At 35.3% G+C, this 19,567-nt stretch overlaps 1 protein-coding gene across 4 annotated transcripts in view; it reads left to right on the top strand.

Annotated features, from left to right (window-relative positions):
- LOC135084408 (hemicentin-1) overlaps nucleotides 1-19,567 on the top strand; it is a 609,550-nt gene that overhangs the window by 537,654 nt on the left and 52,329 nt on the right. For all 4 annotated transcript variants that reach the window (XM_063979183.1, XM_063979184.1, XM_063979186.1 and 1 more), the window contains exon 6: nucleotides 8,854-9,000. In XM_063979183.1, coding sequence (XP_063835253.1) covers nucleotides 8,854-9,000 — 147 coding nt within the window. The remainder of the gene's footprint in view (nucleotides 1-8,853; nucleotides 9,001-19,567) is intronic.

Consider the following 19,567-nt stretch of genomic DNA (forward strand, 5'->3'; position numbering starts at 1 on the left):
TAATAAAAAAACTAAATCTAAACCTTCAATTAGTTGAAGATTTTGCTGGAAAAAGTATTATTTCATTTTACAATAATTGCTGAACTCTGAAACTCAATATTTTTAGGAAGGTACGTGTGTACCAGAACTTTTTCCACATTTTTACTCGATGGCTTACATTTTAATAAATTCACGTCTTTTGTTTTTTTGTGTCACGTTCTTAGTGGTATCATATTCTTAACTGGCAACCCTGAGGCTATAAGACCCCACTCTATTACTGGAAATGAAAAAGTATCGTCGCGAGCGGGGGTCGCGACTACCCTACACTACGGATGAGTCGTGTGGCACTCACTCGAATGATAATTTGAATATCGATAACTCGATTTAAAAAATTATCGAATTAAAATAGATGTTTTGAGTCTTGGGTTCGCATCAAAATGCGACTTTAATAGACTCTAAAATCAAAGATCAAAATCGATTCAAACTATTAGGTACTCGTTTATTGAATAGATTCATGCCTGTGACTGATTTCTTTTCGATGTTTATGGAAAGCAAACAACAATTAATTATAACGACAATATTGTAAATAAGACAGTTTTCTGCCTTATGCAGTTTTTGTATATACCTACACCACAAAAATTTTATCACCGAAAAAAAAATTGTACTGATCCTATTAATGCAAAAAAAAAGTTAAATGTAGTTACTTAAAATTTCCTCCAAAAATTGGTAATTTATGGACACGCGCGTCGCTAGCACTATTTACGTAAGATAATGTAACACTTATAATAAAGAAAATTTAATAAAAAAAATAACTTTAAGAAAAAAAAAGCAGTAAAAATTTTTAATAAAATACCGAAACACATAAAATTGGAAAATAAATTAAGACCGTTTAGTAATAAACTTCAAGATTATTTGATCTCAAACTGCTTCTACTCACTTGATGAATTTTTTAGTTATCGCGACAATAATAATCTTTGAGATAGATCTGGATGACGTCTGTAATTTACAAATCACATATACCTCTGGGAGGTAGCAATGTAACATTTTTTTAACATCTGTCTTTAATATGTGTACATTGTGAAGTGAATAAAATGAATATGAATATGAATATGAAAAGTTTTTTTTTTTACTTTGTTTTTCACACATTTCTACATAACCTGTTAAAAAATTTTCGGTGATAAAAATGTAGTGCTTTTGACTCGAATACCTACTATCTGAAAGTAAAATCGATTACCAAACGCATCGGCACATCACTAGACCGAAGACGTGTTCACAGTTCACACTATCTAGCCTTGAAGGCTTTCTTTGTTGGTATTAGATTTGTATTCTTTATTGTACCTGGACTTACGACAAAGTAGTGAAGAAAAACCTCAGAAAAAGGAAAAATCTGAATGAATGTGTCATACTTTTGTAGGTAAATAAAATGTGAGATGACTTCTGAGTAGACATTCGTAAGTAAGCAATGTGACGAAATAACGTGGCGCTAGATATTGAAGATTTACTATAGCTTTGTCTATGGATCTAGTTATTCACTACAAATCAACTGTGAATATCTATACTTATAATAAATCTGTAGAGAGGTTGCAAGGTAGGATTTTTTCCTGGCGGCTTGGTGACTGGAATTGAACCGCCACCGGTGCAGACTGAGAAGATGGTGAATTGTCTGCACGTGAAAAAGAGGTTGTCCGGCTTGCAGAAATTTATATAAGTTACCGTTCCTTGTGTGAAATTAGAAAATGTAAATAAAACAGCTCCCTCTCAATTGACACAATTTATTTTTATCTCGTATGCTCGTATATAGTTAACAATTACGATATTATAATAACTACTGTAATAGTGCCAATCTCAAGGGATTCAGGGTCGTTAATTAGGTTCGGTTTGGTGAATATTATTGCCACTACAAATTTCTTAAAACTCAGCCTAAATATTAAAAGACTCTACTAGTTAAGATAACTGCGCGATGTCAGGTCGGAAAGACTCCTACTTGAAGGATGGAAAAGTGGGTACCTTGGAAGCCATGCGGTTATAAGCCGTTACCCTGAACGTTCCTCTCTTCTTCCGGGGTCCAACGGGTCTCGCACACTTTTAGGTTACAAGCAGCGTCCTCCACGGCCTCTGGTGCGCAGTGCCAGGTGAAGCTCTTGCATCTCTTTGACAGGTAAGCGTTCAAACTCTTGCAGAGACAGAGGTTTGATGACAAGGAGGAAATGCGAAGAGATCAGCAGTTCAGAAAGGAGTAATAATTATAGAAATCAATATGAAATATTGAAATATCTAAAATATGAAATGTAAAATCGTAAAATATGAAATTGTAAAATACTAAATTTGAAATCCCGCATCTGAAACGAAAAATACTAGTGTCAGAATCACAAGTGGAACGTGGCATTAGGTTATGAAAAAAACCGCAATGGGAAACAAATACTCACGAAAACTGCTCGCTAATTTAAACCTCACTCGCAGTTTTCAGCATCCCAGCCCTCGTCCAACATAACGTTTAGGAAATTTCTGAAAGAAACGATCACATTGAAATACCACGTACTGGAATACGAAAATTATCAATCACGAAAAATAAATAAATTCTCCGACGGGAACTTACCTCATGTGTGAATATTTTTAATTATATTAAGAAATTATCGTGGATGCATTCTGCATTCCACGATTTGAAACACAGGGAACTACATCCCAGAAAACAATAAAATTGCGGTTGCGCAAGATCGACCAAAATTCCAAAGTGATTTGACAGCTCAACTGACAGCCGCGATTCATAGAGATGTCGCGAGACGTTCCGTTTCGCCGCCCATTAAAAAAAGCAAATACTAATAAAAACCATGATGAAAACAATCTCCTGAACACTGAAAATATTCTATTAAAAAATAGAATAATCAAAATAAAAACCCTGGGAAATGTTTCATCAAAATATATTTCAATTAACTGAGCAAAAAGCGCCATCTATTGCAAATTAGTTCTGAATCACGCCAATAGATGTCGCTAGTGGTATCCAAAATCAGAATATCGAGAAAGAAAATCAATTTGTGAAAAACAGCCAAAACTGCAACGCTACAATACCCTCCCCCCTAGACATTCGCACGGAGAAAGAATCTGAGCTGCCCTCAGCGAACTACAAACTGAAAAAGAAAAAAAATGTGTCTAAACGCAGAAAGACCTCAAAAAGAAAACATTCCAGCAGAAGCTTCAACTGAAAAAAAAAATCTAGAAAACAAACAACGAGTTGTAGGGTATGCTGACATAACAGGAACAAAAACAAACTGACTTTTCACTAAGCAAAACAAACCAGATGAAAACCAACTACCAGGACTGATGTTCTTCAAACCTAAAACAATCTCTGCTGTCCGGGCATCAATAAAACCCAACACTAACATACAATCATCTTTCAAACCTCTCTTTCATACCTGTAAGCATCAGTTTCAAATTACACTGCTTGCCACCTGCATTCAAAATTCCCCATAGAGTCCCAACTGTGAACCAGTGGTACTCGAAGTCCCCAGTATCGTTGTAAGGCTATTTCGGCCATTACTAACATATTTTCTGGAATAGCCATCCAGTGGGCCCTAGGGAAAGTGTATATTTCAACACATGTCATCCCTAGAAAAAATGTCTGGGTTAAAAACCACAGAACAAAAATGTCGCTGGCCACAATATAAATTGGACGTCATCGCAACAAAACACAAAACACAGGGAATAGTGCATAAAAGCACATGATGTCATCCCTGGAAAAGACAAAACAAACGAGGCATGTATATAGGAGATACATAGCACTCAAACACAACAAAACAAAAACACAGAGATAAAATCTCTGGAAAAAAAAATCTGAACTTTAAGTTACAGATAAAGCACCGAGGCAAAACTGTAGCAGATACCCGACAACTCGATTGTGTCCAAAAAAAAAAATTTTGCTAAAAGAATCTACCGTTAATAAATTCCCAACAAAAAAACTACACAATACGATTGTGTCCAAAAAAAAAATTTTGCTATAAAAGGATCTATTTAAATTCCCAACAGAAAAACAATACACAATACGATTGTGTCCAAAAAAAACTAAAAACTAAACTCAAGTTAGTTACCAAAGTAAAGTACCTACCTACCCAGAAAAGAAAAAATCCTAAGTCCTACGACTGAGAACCTTGGGAAAACTATAATTAAAAAAAAAAAACTTCCTTAAAGAAGGTAGCCTAATAAAATTATTTTTGAAAAAAAAACTATGTGGCAAAAATATTTTCCAAAAGTTAAATGAAAAATTATTATCAATAATTATTAAACTACACAAAAGTTATACAAAAAGAATGGCACTTTACAGGAATTAATAACTTTTAATTGTTATCAAAACCAAAATAATAATCAATTAAGTTATTCCCGTATAAATATTAACAAGTTAGCAAGTGTACCCACAAACAACTCACTAGCCAGTAATAACATTATGACATTAAGTGCCAAACATTATAATACATTGCAGTATAATGCCTAAATAACTAATAGGAATATCTGCCTTTAGTTATCAAAATTAAGCCAAATTAAATTAGTTAATTCCAAATAAAAGTTACAATATTGTGCTAACATTATGTAAAACTAAATAATGTGTACTAGGTAACATGAAATAAAAGTTATATGTCAAAGTGACACAAAAGCAAATTGTTACCTAAGTACATAAACAATATTGAAGTTATCAGTTAACATTATGTAACAAAATATCCGGGTAGGTACTTTAAAATACATTATGTACTTACTTAATATGAGTACAAATAAATAAACACTAAAATTAAAACTAAACTGTGTTTGTCTTGTATGAAGAAACAAAATAATTAAAGTAAGTAACTAAAAGTTATAAGCTATAAAGCCCAAAAGCAGTGTAGGTATAAAACAAATACAACCTAACAAAAAAAATGTTACTTACTTGTCCCAACATAATATTCAAATTAAGAGTTGCAACACAAAAAATATGTAACCTAACATCATGTAAACTAACCTCATATAGAGTAGTACGCTCTGTTATAAAATGGTTAACATAATAATATGTAAAAAGTTGACAACCTAAAAAAAATTATGTGGGCATCACAAATAAAATAAACAACAAAAAATAACAAGACAAACAACAGCACACACATGAGAGATTCCCTAATAAAAATTATTAAACAATAAAATATAAGTGTATGAGCGGATAGTCAGCACACAATGTTGCTTCTATTATTGGCTTTCCACCCATAAACTTCATAAAAAATAATGTGGCAATAATAAACATCAAAAGATGGGCGCCACTGCAAGGTAGGATTTTTTCCTGGCGGCTTGGTGACTGGAATTGAACCGCCACCGGTGCAGACTGAGAAGATGGTGAATTGTCTGCACGTGAAAAAGAGGTTGTCCGGCTTGCAGAAATTTATATAAGTTACCGTTCCTTGTGTGAAATTAGAAAATGTAAATAAAACAGCTCCCTCTCAATTGACACAATTTATTTTTATCTCGTATGCTCGTATATAGTTAACAATTACGATATTATAATAACTACTGTAATAGTGCCAATCTCAAGGGATTCAGGGTCGTTAATTAGATTCGGTTTGGTGAATATTATTGCCACTACAAATTTCTTAAAACTCAGCCTAAATATTAAAAGACTCTACTAGTTAAGATAACTGCGCGATGTCAGGTCGGAAAGACTCCTACTTGAAGGATGGAAAAGTGGGTACCTTGGAAGCCATGCGGTTATAAGCCGTTACCCTGAACGTTCCTCTCTTCTTCCGGGGTCCAACGGGTCTCGCACACTTTTAGGTTACAAGCAGCGTCCTCCACGGCCTCTGGTGCGCAGTGCCAGGTGAAGCTCTTGCATCTCTTTGACAGGTAAGCGTTCAAACTCTTGCAGAGACAGAGGTTTGATGACAAGGAGGAAATGCGAAGAGATCAGCAGTTCAGAAAGGAGTAATAATTATAGAAATCAATATGAAATATTGAAATATCTAAAATATGAAATGTAAAATCGTAAAATATGAAATTGTAAAATACTAAATTTGAAATCCCGCATCTGAAACGAAAAATACTAGTGTCAGAATCACAAGTGGAACGTGGCATTAGGTTATGAAAAAAACCGCAATGGGAAACAAATACTCACGAAAACTGCTCGCTAATTTAAACCTCACTCGCAGTTTTCAGCATCCCAGCCCTCGTCCAACATAACGTTTAGGAAATTTCTGAAAGAAACGATCACATTGAAATACCACGTACTGGAATACGAAAATTATCAATCACGAAAAATAAATAAATTCTCCGACGGGAACTTACCTCATGTGTGAATATTTTTAATTATATTAAGAAATTATCGTGGATGCATTCTGCATTCCACGATTTGAAACACAGGGAACTACATCCCAGAAAACAATAAAATTGCGGTTGCGCAAGATCGACCAAAATTCCAAAGTGATTTGACAGCTCAACTGACAGCCGCGATTCATAGAGATGTCGCGAGACGTTCCGTTTCGCCGCCCATTAAAAAAAGCAAATACTAATAAAAACCATGATGAAAACAATCTCCTGAACACTGAAAATATTCTATTAAAAAATAGAATAATCAAAATAAAAACCCTGGGAAATGTTTCATCAAAATATATTTCAATTAACTGAGCAAAAAGCGCCATCTATTGCAAATTAGTTCTGAATCACGCCAATAGATGTCGCTAGTGGTATCCAAAATCAGAATATCGAGAAAGAAAATCAATTTGTGAAAAACAGCCAAAACTGCAACGCTACAAGGTCAATTATGTACATGAAATATATTTTCAAAATAACTATCAGGGGGTGATTAGTAATCGATACTGATGCCAAAAATGCAATCAGTAAAATTTTTGTCTGTCTGTCTGTCTGTCCGTCTGTCTGTCTGTCTGTCTGTATGTTCCTTATAGAAACAAAAACTACTTGACGGATTTTAACGAAACTTGGTACAATTATTCTTCATACTCCTGGGCAGGTTATAGTATACTTAGGAATTCCCACGGGAACGGGAATTAGCGGGAAAATCCTTTTGTATGAAAAATCTAAACCGCTTAAGTTAGACGTTTGAAATTTGGCATGCAGTTACCTTAGTAAACGTAAAGCTTAGTTACAACAGGATATTGCAAAATTCCCACGGGAACGGGAGTTAGCGGAAAAAAACATTTGTATGAAAAAATCTAAACCGCGTAAGATAGATGAAGGGGGTAAAACGGGATCCACGCGTACGAAGTCGCGGGCGGCCGCTAGTTCTCAAATAAAAGTAACTGTTGATACTCTGCTTGATAAGGAATAAGCTTTTTTATCAACGTACACGTATAGCGTATAACCTATCCTATAGGGTTTATAGGCCAAAATTATGAAACATGTAAAGTTTGCCTGCACCGACTCCAAAAGTATCAATCATGGTATACCTACATAAATATTAATAATTCGTCCTAATAAATAAGTAGGTAATTAGTAATTATTTTTCTACGTTTTAGTGTAGGTTTTTTGGAGTCGGTTTTATTTTTTTTTATAAAATTTTACTTATTTCTTGCTTTTTAGTTAACTAATTACATATTACCTTGATGTTACCACTGAAGGTAGGCAGTACACTGAGACCAAAAAAAATTGGTTCATAATCGGCGGAGATATTGCGTATAAAAAAGTTCATCCCCAATTTTCCACCCTTGGGGGTGAAATATTTTCTTCAAATTCGCATGAAACCACCCTTTTGATAATACCTATTCAACAAAAAAATAATCGTTCAAATTGGTTTATAATCGGCGGAGATATTGCGTATAAAAAAGTTCATCCCCAATTTTCCACCCTTGGGGGTTGTTTTTTTTATTATTAAATTTAAATGGGACCACCCTTGAGGTATTACCTATACGCCGAAAAAAGATTTGTTCAAATCGGTTCATAATTGGCGGAGTTATCGCGTAACAAACATAGAAAAAAAAAAAAAAAAAAAAAAACATACGGGTCGAATTGAGAACCTCCTCCTTTTTTTTTGAAGTCGGTTGAAAATGAAGATATCAATTTTCTGACTTCACCATACCATTTATATAACCATGTTAACATGGGCTAGTGTCATATCGGCTCATATACCCATTTACCTAACATCCTGTATAATACCTGTTGTGTGTTGCATTTCTCAAAAAACATAAACAATGCACCCTATCAGTTCAGCCACGACATTTATTTTCGTACGTTACTTCCCGCGCCTCTAAAAAAGACACACTGCGATTTTTTTTTACTTTTCACTGACGCAAAAAGTTTATACTGGCCATCGAAAAACGGCCAACTGAAAAAATATACGCCTGGAAAGTGGTGAGAAATTAAATTGGACTGGACATTGGACAAGTTGTGGCAAGATTTATGGAGAATTCTAGGGGATACAGCTTTTCAAGGATAGGCAGTGCGTGTGTGTTTGGTAGATGACGAAAGACTTACGTATGGAATGCGTACAAAATTGATGTATAATTTATATTAGGAACTGTTAAAGTAGGTACTTCATGACTAGAAAGTGAAGCGTCATAATTAAATATTTTTTTACTGTTTTATTTGAAAGCAATTTAAACATTTGATTCGTTTCTTGAAATATGTGTTAAAGTATTGTTATACAACCTATTGTTTATTAGAACTGACGGCCGATGGGGCAGCAAGGTTCATAAGGCCACATACCGGAAAGCACAGCGTAGGACGATCACCCTCAAGGTGGACCGACGGACTCATAAAAGTAGCAGGAAGGCGCTGGATGCAGGCCGCCACCAACCGGCCTTTGTGGAAAAATCATTGGGGGAGGCCACTTTATTTTAGCGATTCTGCGGGCTATGTCAGTCACTTTAGTTCTCCTGCACATTACCTTAAATCAAAGCTAATAACTTATTCTTGTTACAGCCCAAGAGAAGACCAACTCGACCACGGTGCAGCGCATCGCGTCACTGACCATAACGCGAGCGGAGCTGGGAGGCGAGCTCAAGTGTGTGGTGTCCTCCGCGGCGCTCGACGAGCCCATCGTGAAGAAAATCGCGCTGGATGTTAAAGGTAAGTCCAAGAATTATGAACCATTGGAGGCTGCAAAAACGTAGATACGTTTGAGTTTTGTGTGGTATACGAATACAGGGTCTTCTTTTTTTTCTTGTCGTGTCGACAACAAACCTATACAGTGTCAGCCCAAAACTCACACACAAGAGTGGCGTTGTCAGTAGCATTAAATAAATCTTCTTCCGTGCAGTTGTTTGGGCACGCAGGGCACGATATCATATACTTCATCGACTACATGTAACGAATTATACAGGTCATTTATTTGTATAGTTATTTAATTTTTAGCGTTAAGAGTCGCATCTCAAACTAATTTGAAAATTATAAATAACTTGAAAAAATCGAACTGCCTAAGGCGGGAATTGAACCCACGATTCCCGCCTTAGGCAGTTCGATTTTTTCAAGTCATTTATTTTTAGTAATGCAACCAATTTAGTTATCTAGGAAATAGTCAACCATAGATGACATTTTTGATTTTTTGAAAAAATAAAAAGTATCTACTTTTGTGCGTGCACACCCATTAATTATCATGCCTAAGAAAAACATAAAGAAGTGAAAAATCTGTGATGTTACTTTCATGCAATATTTTATCTTAACAAATGATGGGTAACAATTTTGTAAGCAAATTCTTACCACAAAAAATTCCACTTCTTTCAATAAAAAAGATTAATCGAAAATATACGTTAAAACAATGGAAATAAGACTTCAAAAAGATTTATAACCTAAAGTCTTAAGCCTAATATTAATACACTAACACAATTTCATTTTCCTCCATAATTCCATACAAAAAGATTTATAACCTCACTATTGGGAGGTATTTGCATACAATTACAATAATCGCTGTGAAAAATAACGTAGTCACGTTAATACTGAGTTACGGACCATCAAGTCGTATTAAAAATTGAGGAACACGAGCGGCCCCGGGAATTTATAGGTAGTGATGGGACACGTTGGTTTGTACTCCGAATTCGAGATCGTAATGAATCGATTACGATTCGATTCCCACTCGAAGTTAAACTAGCTGTTTGCTTACTACTGCTATTCTATTAAAAAATAGAATTTCATTTTTATAACTATCAGGTATCTAAACCTACCTAAAAAATCTAGCCAAATTCATTCTCTCCCGTTTCTTTAAACACAAACACAAAGTTGTTATTACAAAAACTTAAACAGACGTTAATCACGTGTTTGAAATGTCATTTTTATACTAAATGTCAATTTAAACAAGTGTTCAATGCCTTTTTGTAATATGCCCCAAAGTTTTAAAAAACACTCAGTTTTTTAATTTATGAAATATTAATGATCATTATTGCTGACATGTCAATTCAAATATGAAAATGAATCGATTTATTATTTTGGATTTTTTAAGTCGATTCCAAAAATATTCGATTAAGTCAGCCCATCACTAGTATTGTAATAACTTTCGTAATATACTTCACCTTGTATTATCCCATCAATTCATCAAGCGAAAATGTTCTTTATTAACATTCTTCTCAACGAGATGAAATTTGATAATGTTACAATCACTTTAGGACTAATTTTGTTGATTAAATTAAGATCGAAGGTTAACGTCTTTACTCTATTTTTCCTCTCTAATTACAATGTTAAAATAATTTATTATTCCCTCAATTTTTCATGTTATTTCTCACTTAGTTTACGTCTACAGTAGCCTTGTAGTAAACAAGAGGTGAACAAACGTGATTGAGTTTTACCCGCCACTTTTTCTCACCACTAGCCGATAAGTCATTTTAGGGTACCTAAAGAAACGGTAGTTTAATAAACCATAATTCACCATCAACCAACAATACAGCACTAAGCACATTATTAGGCCCTCGGCTTCACCCGCGTGGAATTCAGTTTGAATTCAGATCGTCATAAATTATAGCCTATAATTATTATTCTGAGTTATAAAAAATCTGTAAAGTTTCATCAAAATCCGTTCAGTACTTTTTGCGAAAGAGTAACAAACATAATAATAATGTATGATTATCCATACATCACACAAACTTTCGCATTCATAATACTTAATCAGTAGGACTTGTTTTTGTCTTTTGGATAAATGTTTGTTACTCTTTCACGCAAAAACTAATGAACGAATTTAGATGAAACTTTACGGTATTATTGCTTATACATCAGAATAATATAGGTATAGACTATAATTTATAAATACTGACTGATCAGTGACGAATTTAATTTCACGCGGGCAAACCCGCGGGAAAAAGCTAGTTTTAAATGAAGTATAAAACGATGAACGCTAGCGACAGTAAAGAAATAAACACATCGCAAGTTGCAATTCTTTTTGCAGCTAGAAGCATTTCTCCGTAATCTTGTTCCCTATCTTATCCCTCAAAGGGACTCCCAGCAAGGCACTTCTTAAAGCCTACCTTCACACAATAAGACAAAGGCAATTCCTTTTGTAATATTGCTAGCCTTTGCTGCTGGCTTTGCTCGCGTTGATTTGGTTAGGCGATTTAGGGTGACCATCAACTATGAATTCTGGAGTAAAAGTAAAGAGACATTATAGCAGTTTGCAATTCATTATTTCAGCCATAGGACAGCCACTGCCGAACATAAGCCTCCCCCAATGATTTCCACAAAGGCCGGCTAGTAGCGGCCTACATCCAGCGCCTCAGTCTACAATTAGGTAGCCACATAGGTATAATAATGGAAATTGTTAACTTAATTAACCTAAATAATCTTAATCTTCTTGGTTGTAACACTTAGATCATAAAAATGAAATCAAATCATTAATATTGTAAAATGAAATAAAAAATAGATACTTCAAACTTCAACAGCCAAAACCTACGATAATGTTTACTGTCTGTATTTACCATGTGACAAGCAAATATCTATTATATCACAAGATCTAGGAAATTCTAACCTCTTTCAACTAGATTTCATAGTCTATTGGTTTACGTAGCATAAATATTTTTGGTACGAAAGTTGCAACGCAACGATACAATTTAACCAATTAATTATTCCAAAACCAAAGAAAATAAAGGTACCTACTTATCTTCATAAAAGACCGTTGCGTCGGAATTCTAATGCCATCTACCATAAATAAGAACTGTAGGATGACGCTAAGCCACTTAACTTAGAGTTGCAATGAGAAAATAGACTTTTAGGGTTCCTTTCAACAAATGAAAAACCCATGATGGTTGTCCAAAAATTACTAAAATATTTATACTGCTTTTTCTTCAGTCTACGTGTCGTAGGTAGCATTAGTCGGTCGGCTTCGTAGCATCGTAGCGTAGTGTCGCGCCACGTAGCGTTACGTAACGTAGGTAGCATTAATCGGTCGGCTTCGTAGCGTCGTAGTATGATGTCGCGCCGCTACGTTCGTAGCTTTGTGTAACATCACGTAGCATATTGTAGCGTTGTATCATGTTTGTCCCTGGCTTTAATCATCACGAAAAAGTCAAGCTTAACAATCTGGCAACAACGCACAGTATTAGAAAGTTAAGAATTGAGATCTAAAGAGATGTTAACATACTTTAGTTGCAAAATTTCTGGTTCCAATTATATCATCTGTAAAAATACCTCTTCATCTTCTATGTGCCCCGAAGGAAGCTATTTTGCGACCAAGTGTTGCCAAGTGTTACAATGAAGATCCAAAGTATCTTCGTATAGGTGTTATCATTATTTAAATTGCTAGATTTATAATTCTTTGGTGTCAACTGTACCACTGCTCCTCTATGTAATGAAACTTGAGTTAGGTAGTACTGAGAGAAACTTGAGTTCGTACTGAGAGAACCGTCTTTATCCGCAACGAAATAACTCAGAAAAATTAAGAAGATTTACTATTCGAAGCTTAGGACCGACCCTATTCTAAGTATTAGCACTAATCTAATCTCCAATAAATTTGTATAGAACCAATTTTTAAAACCTAGCCCACTCTCCCCGCCTTTTTTCGCCTTATCTCCCGAGGGTGGGTCGGGGTAATTATCCCCATTAATTATCCGGTATCAGTCGGTTCTTAATGAAAATTTATTCCTTGGCCAAATTAAACGAAAAAGTCAGGTCGGAATTTGAGAAATCGTAATTTTTAGGGCAAGGAGACAATTTTTGATGTACAAGGGTAATATTGGTCACGATGGTTTTGGTGAACTGATAGTGTCAGGAATCCATAATAATTATTGTGAAGTTTGTAAAGATGGATAATTATGTCACCGTAAAATTGTGAATTCCGTCAGATTATAATCTGACGTAGGTAGTTAAATTACAATCTAACCTAACCTAACCCACTGTTAGTTTACAATCTAACGCGTTATATTATAAACTGACAGAGTTCACAATTTCACGTTGACAGATATAATCCAAAAGTATTATACTATTAGCGAAAAATGCTCGGGTCACAAAGTAAATTTTGGTAAAAACTAAAAGTTCGTTATCACCATAGAGATATAGAGAGATGCCAACTAATGCGCTGAGTTCGAAACTCAGTGTCGCATGAAATTCACACACACAAAGTAATCAAAACATGTGCTCATTATCCACTGCGGTATCAGTACTAAAAATTTGAATAATCTGTAGTACTACGCAAGCAATGTAAACTGTTTACATTATGACGTCTGCAGCAGGTGTTTTTGAGCATATTGCTGCGACACCGGCCCCGCCCCCTTGTCACATTAGTTTCTGTGATCTGTGGATATCACATAGAGCTAGGAAAAAAACTCGGTAAAGTTCATTAATAATAAATGATCCTTTTCTTAGAAAACTAACTTTTAAACTACACCAAAGAATAGGTAACTAAGCTAGGTAGGTAAAGGTAGTAACTCTAGATAAGTATGTATAGGAGGTTAATTCCCTTTCATCATTGTGTAATGTCACCTAACCTGTGCTCTAAATCATGAGTCTCCCTACAGGTTTTACTGGGTAAAATTTTAATTTAAGACCATAGACTAGAGGTGAGATTGTGGTCAAACTTAGTAAAAAACAATATTTTACGAAAAAATTAAACAATCCAAAGATCCTCTAACAAAAACCTGCAAACAGCGGCCCATTATCGCAGCAGTGTAGCCTTAATTATTTATCTTAATGTACATAAATAGACGCGAATAGCGGCAGAGTAATTACAAACATTTATTCTTTATGTCGACGCGTCCAAATTGGCCGGTTTTTGTAGCGTTCCCGGGATTTTTCGAGACCTTTTATTATTGAAGAGAAATGGCGGCGCACTCCATCAAGTGGCTATTTAGTAAATTTTTGGAGGCGCAGACCTTCGCAATATTCGATTCGTGGTCGGGTCACTTTGGTGTGGATCTGGATAGTAATAAGTTATCTAATTAATAGGTAATTAGATAACTTTAGTACGTAAATTACCTACGCACTCTACGAAACAAGCAATTTGGTAATTTTTCATTTTTTGTATTAGATTGAACTTGGGAGTTGGGAGAAAAACACAACCTGTTATTCTTGTACACACGGCCACAGTGTTAACTATCCATTTCCGGTATTGCTCTCGCTCTCATCAAATGGTGATTCATTGCAATTAGAACGAGACGACATGACCGACTGTGGGCAGGTAACACTGTTGCTGATAGTAAAGTAAGTACATGTTATTATTTGGGAGTTTCTCTCTCTCTCAATTTAAATGGGGGTAGAATGTTTGTATGCAAACTTACAAGGTAGCTCGAGTTGTTTTATCATATTAAAATTTGTGGTTTTCTTAACCAAAAAAGTACCTTTTTTATCACACAATCCATAACAAAAACTTTCTATTTTTTTTTACCCTTGTTAGCGAAATCACCGTCAGAAACTAGTCAAAAACCATCGATACCCATAATTTACTGTCCCATCACTAGTCCAGGCTGTTACTTTGGTGATTAACCACACTATCGTCTACACAGGAGCGTATCGAGTGCGTATTTAGCAAGCCCAGACCTACCTGACTAAAATTTAGCTATGTCTGAAGTCTAGCTAGGTAATTCGACAATGGTTATTAATACTAATCTAATATTTCTTTCTCTGTCGTTCTTAGAGTACGTGAAAGAGACAGAGGCTCTACTTTTATTTAACAAAATATGTAGTCTGTTGTTGTCACTTGGAAACATATTTCAGTTAGATTAAGCCTAGGCGCAGACCACCGATTATTTGTCGGCCGATAGTTTAGTCGGGCAGTTGATCAGTATGGGCATGTATGGAAGTGCGCACATTACGAGTACACCGATTCGATTTGGCCGATTCTTCATACAAATTAAAATCGGGCCCAACTATCGGCCAACTAAAAATCGGTGGTCTGCGCCTAGTCTAAGAGTATGTTACTATAATATGTAGTTATCTGTCTACACACATTATTAATTTCATCTTATACCTATAGTCTTGCATCTTAAGTAAGTCACATTGACTTACTGACTCGGTTAAATAGTACATACACATATAGTTGTATTAAGCATGATTTTGCGACAGAAATGTAGGTGTTATTTACTATGCTCTAACTGTACTATAGTTTCCAGTTGGAATAGAATGTTCGTGCTAATGAAATCATAAATATCTAGTCCCAAACTAAGCCGAGATTGTACTGTACTACAAATGTTACGTAATATTATAAGTACCTACTCTTTAGTAGTAAATTCTTTAATGAAAAATGGTGGTATAACCAAGATGGACCGACGATCTGATAAAGGTTGAAGGCGCTGGATGCAGGCCGCTACCAACCGGGCGATGTGGAAGTCATTGGGGGAGGCCTATGTTCAGCAGTGGACGTCCTGTGGCTGAAATGATGAGGATGATGAATGAAAAGTGTCATTGTAGTATTTACGGACAAATACTAACGGTTGACTAGCAGTTAAATTAATATTAAACTTTAATTTATAGAGACTTCAAGCCTATAAGTTTGCCCCTACTAGGTAAAAAATTACTTTGTATGTAATGATGTTGGTATGCCTAAATAAATAAATAAGTCACTAAAAACAGATGTGCTATAATGTGTGTATCGTTTATTTTTATTTTTTTGTGTCAATAAACTATTTCTATCTACATAAAAATCAAATCAAATCAATATTATCTTTATTTGTGTAGACTAATTAAATTAGTACTTACAAATCGTCAAATGCTCTTAAGGAGCCTTACGTACATGTCTCATTATTTTTTTGCCCTACCAGCTACCAAATGAATTATTATAACCAAAAGTACAAAGAACTAAGTTTAGACATCGAATCCACGACTTCTGGCCTAGACAGTGTAAGCCATCAATATTAATTTCGAGATTATTAGTTTACAAACAAACAAACACATTATGTATTCATACATTTATAATGTCTGCCCAAAACTTAGTAAAACTAAACACAACAATGTCCGAAACAAAATCAATTTAGTGCCACGACTCAATGGCCGTATTAATATTCCGATACACGCCGTAACTACGGGCCGTATTCAAAATACGGCCCAACGAAGTTCGGATATTAATTGTGTAATAAAGAACATGTTATTGGATCCTCTACAGAGAGGGATTTAGGGTTTATGGTATTATTACGATAAGAATTTTTATACAAAAGGATGTTTAACGGTGTTTTAGAGAGCATTTGATTATCCAAGATAGGAAAAATCCTGACTCCAATTTGGTTCAAGATACCTGATATTTCAGTCTACTTACTTTCTTAGTTTACTTCCACTTAATTTATGTTCGATTGAGCCTTTTTCGGACAGAAAATTTATAAAAAAGGCTCTAGATTTCAAAACTAGGTAAATAAAATATAAATAAATATAAATATCCTTGGACATTTTACACTGCGCTTCTAGTCCCAAACTAAGCAAAGCTTGTACTATGGGTACTAGACAACGGATATAAACATACTTAAATACTTTTTTTTTGTAAATACATACTTATTGTACATAGAAAACAGTCCAATACAAACAAATATGTTCATGCACACAAATGTTTGTACTGTGCGGGAATCGAACCCGCTACCTCCGGAATAGTAGTCCGTTTCGAACCACTACACCAAACGGCCGACAGGTGGGACAAAGTGTTTTTTGTTCTCAATGAAGTTGATTGTCTAAAAAGAAATTTTATAATAATTTATCATTAAGGTCATATACAAATTGTGCAGTCATTCATTTTATGCAAATAGGCTTTTAAAAAGCGGTTTTGCACGTGCCTGTAGGTATTACATTAATGCCCGTTTTCACCGTCAATCCCTAATTTTTAAGTGACCCCTATGAAAACAAAATTCTTGTTATGATGTGTTACCATAGGGGTCACCTTAAAAATTAGAGATTGATGGTGAAAACGGGAATAACTCTACCACTGCTTCGGGACAATAAACGGGCGGGCTGAGAAGAAGCAGCGCAATAAACTCGGTCACCTTTGCTTTATTTACTTAGCTCACAATTTTAGACGTTCATTCTACGAATGAATTTCCCCACCAAACAAGGTCAGTGGTCCCACGAATAAAACCCCAAAATAATCACCACTAAAGGGCCCCAATACCGCCCAACCCGGCCCTGTGTCTTCGGGAAAATATACCCTCATATTTTACATACAGGGCACATTAGGCTATCACTTAAGCAAGTTCAGAGCGTACTTCGTAGCAATTTTGAGAGCCCACCCGATAAATTGGCAGACCGTATAGCTAATAAGTGGGGAGATAGTGTCGGTTAGTGAGGGCCCCCCCTCACTAACCGACACTATCGATAGATCTATCGATTGATAGACCGTCAGTTGGTAGTGATGGGACTGTTCATATTTGTAGTTATGGCGCTGCAACTCCCTTGTAGCTTAGAAAGCTTGATATCGACGGTTAAGAACCAAATACTGCTATCTGCAAAAAATCAATTTTACAAGAGAGCACAAAAACGTTTTATTAAATTATTTTTTGAGATATCAAAACAATGTTAGTGTTTTTCTCTAGTATTGTGGCAAACGATACTTGGGGTAGTGATAATATTTATTTCTGCAGTTACAGTACTAATAATAACCTCTGTTTGTCACCTGTCATCCGCTTTGAAATGGAGGGAAGTCGAACCTGAACTTCGAACTCCTCCTAAAGTAGTCCTTCTAATTAATTTCGTTGCGGGTCTAATGACAGTTTAACTTTCCCCCGGGACAAACTTGACCTTCATTGGTTGGGTTTTTATGGCGGTCAAGCTGTAGATCCTGGCTACACAGGAGTTGCAGCGGTGGGAACGAGAGTTGGGAATAGTCCCGAAGTACTAATAATGCCTTATAATCGCTAATAATACCTTACCGATAACTGATATTCCCATACATTTTAAAAGATTTATTTAAGAAGTTTTAAGCTCTTTCACTTATTTCTAGTGATGTCTGCCTCCCGCACAAAATAAATACGAGTAATGTTTACGTAGTTTTCTCGCATTTATATCGCACAAACTACGAGTAAGAGTATACAACAAGAATGTTTCTTTACACGCTCTAGACCGTTTCACGTAGTGTACGTGAGAGCATGCTTCAGCGCATTGACGGTGGGATGCACTCGACACGAATTGTGAAAAAAGTATGCAAAATTTTCTGTATGTGACAGTACACAACTTGATGCTTAAATATTCCACAATGTGCAAGAGGGTATTTTGTGAGAATAAAGTATTTTTCTAGAAGATATTTCCATTCTCAATACACTGTGTATTTAACGAATATTACAATCAAATCTCATGTACAGTTATCTCAAGATTGTAATATTGCAGTAACGGGACTATTCCCACCTCTCTTACCCACCGCTGCAACTCCTGTGTAGCCAGGATCTACAGCTTGACCGCCAATAACCCAACCAGTGAAGGTCAATTTTGTCCCGGGGGAAAGTTAAACTGTCATTGGAACCGCAACGAAATTAATCAGAAGAACATAGGAGGAGTTCGAAGTTAAGGTTCGACTTCCCTCCGTTGTAATATTGCAGTTGGTACTTTACTAATAAATTGAAATTTAATTTTAAAGGAGCTATTGGATATTATTATGTGCAGCCATAAAAGTTTTTCGCTAGGCTATCCATGAAAAGTCAATCTTTTCATTTTTCAACAATTTTATCGACAAATCGAGTGACATCACTAGTAATTGTGTGGTACGATGTAGCCACCTTGCAGTATTGAGCGCTGGGGTGCTACAAGGCAGACCCTTACACGTGGACTGTGTTAAACCATTTTTAAAGAAGGTAGAACTAGAGTTGTCATGCCATCTTTTATACGATAAAAAGATAATCTTTTTTGTACACAACTAAAACAAGCTAATCACAAGTCTCAAAATTAGTAGCAATGAGAAAATTTCAATGACTATTGTTGCACCCACAAGATGGACCGACGATTTCATAAAGGAAGGCGCGTTCGTTCTAGGTTCACCAGTGGACGTCCTTGATGATGATGATTGTTACTAAAAGTACCTACATTAAATATTTAAAACTCTAAAACTAAAAACTTTTTTTAGTTTTAATTAAATAATTACTGTACAGTTTGTAAAAATGTTCTGTCTTTTAGTTTTAGATTTATTTTAATCGAATTGTTTTATTCATTTTCTTCGCCAATAGTTAGTAATGAATAAAGTATATTACAATGGCAACACTGTCTTTGTGTTAAATTTAAATTTAACGCGAAATCGTTACGTTGACATTAAAACTTTCCCATT

The sequence above is a fragment of the Ostrinia nubilalis genome, chromosome 26, assembly GCF_963855985.1.
Source record: "Ostrinia nubilalis chromosome 26, ilOstNubi1.1, whole genome shotgun sequence".
Classification (NCBI taxonomy): Eukaryota; Metazoa; Arthropoda; class Insecta; order Lepidoptera; family Crambidae; genus Ostrinia; species Ostrinia nubilalis.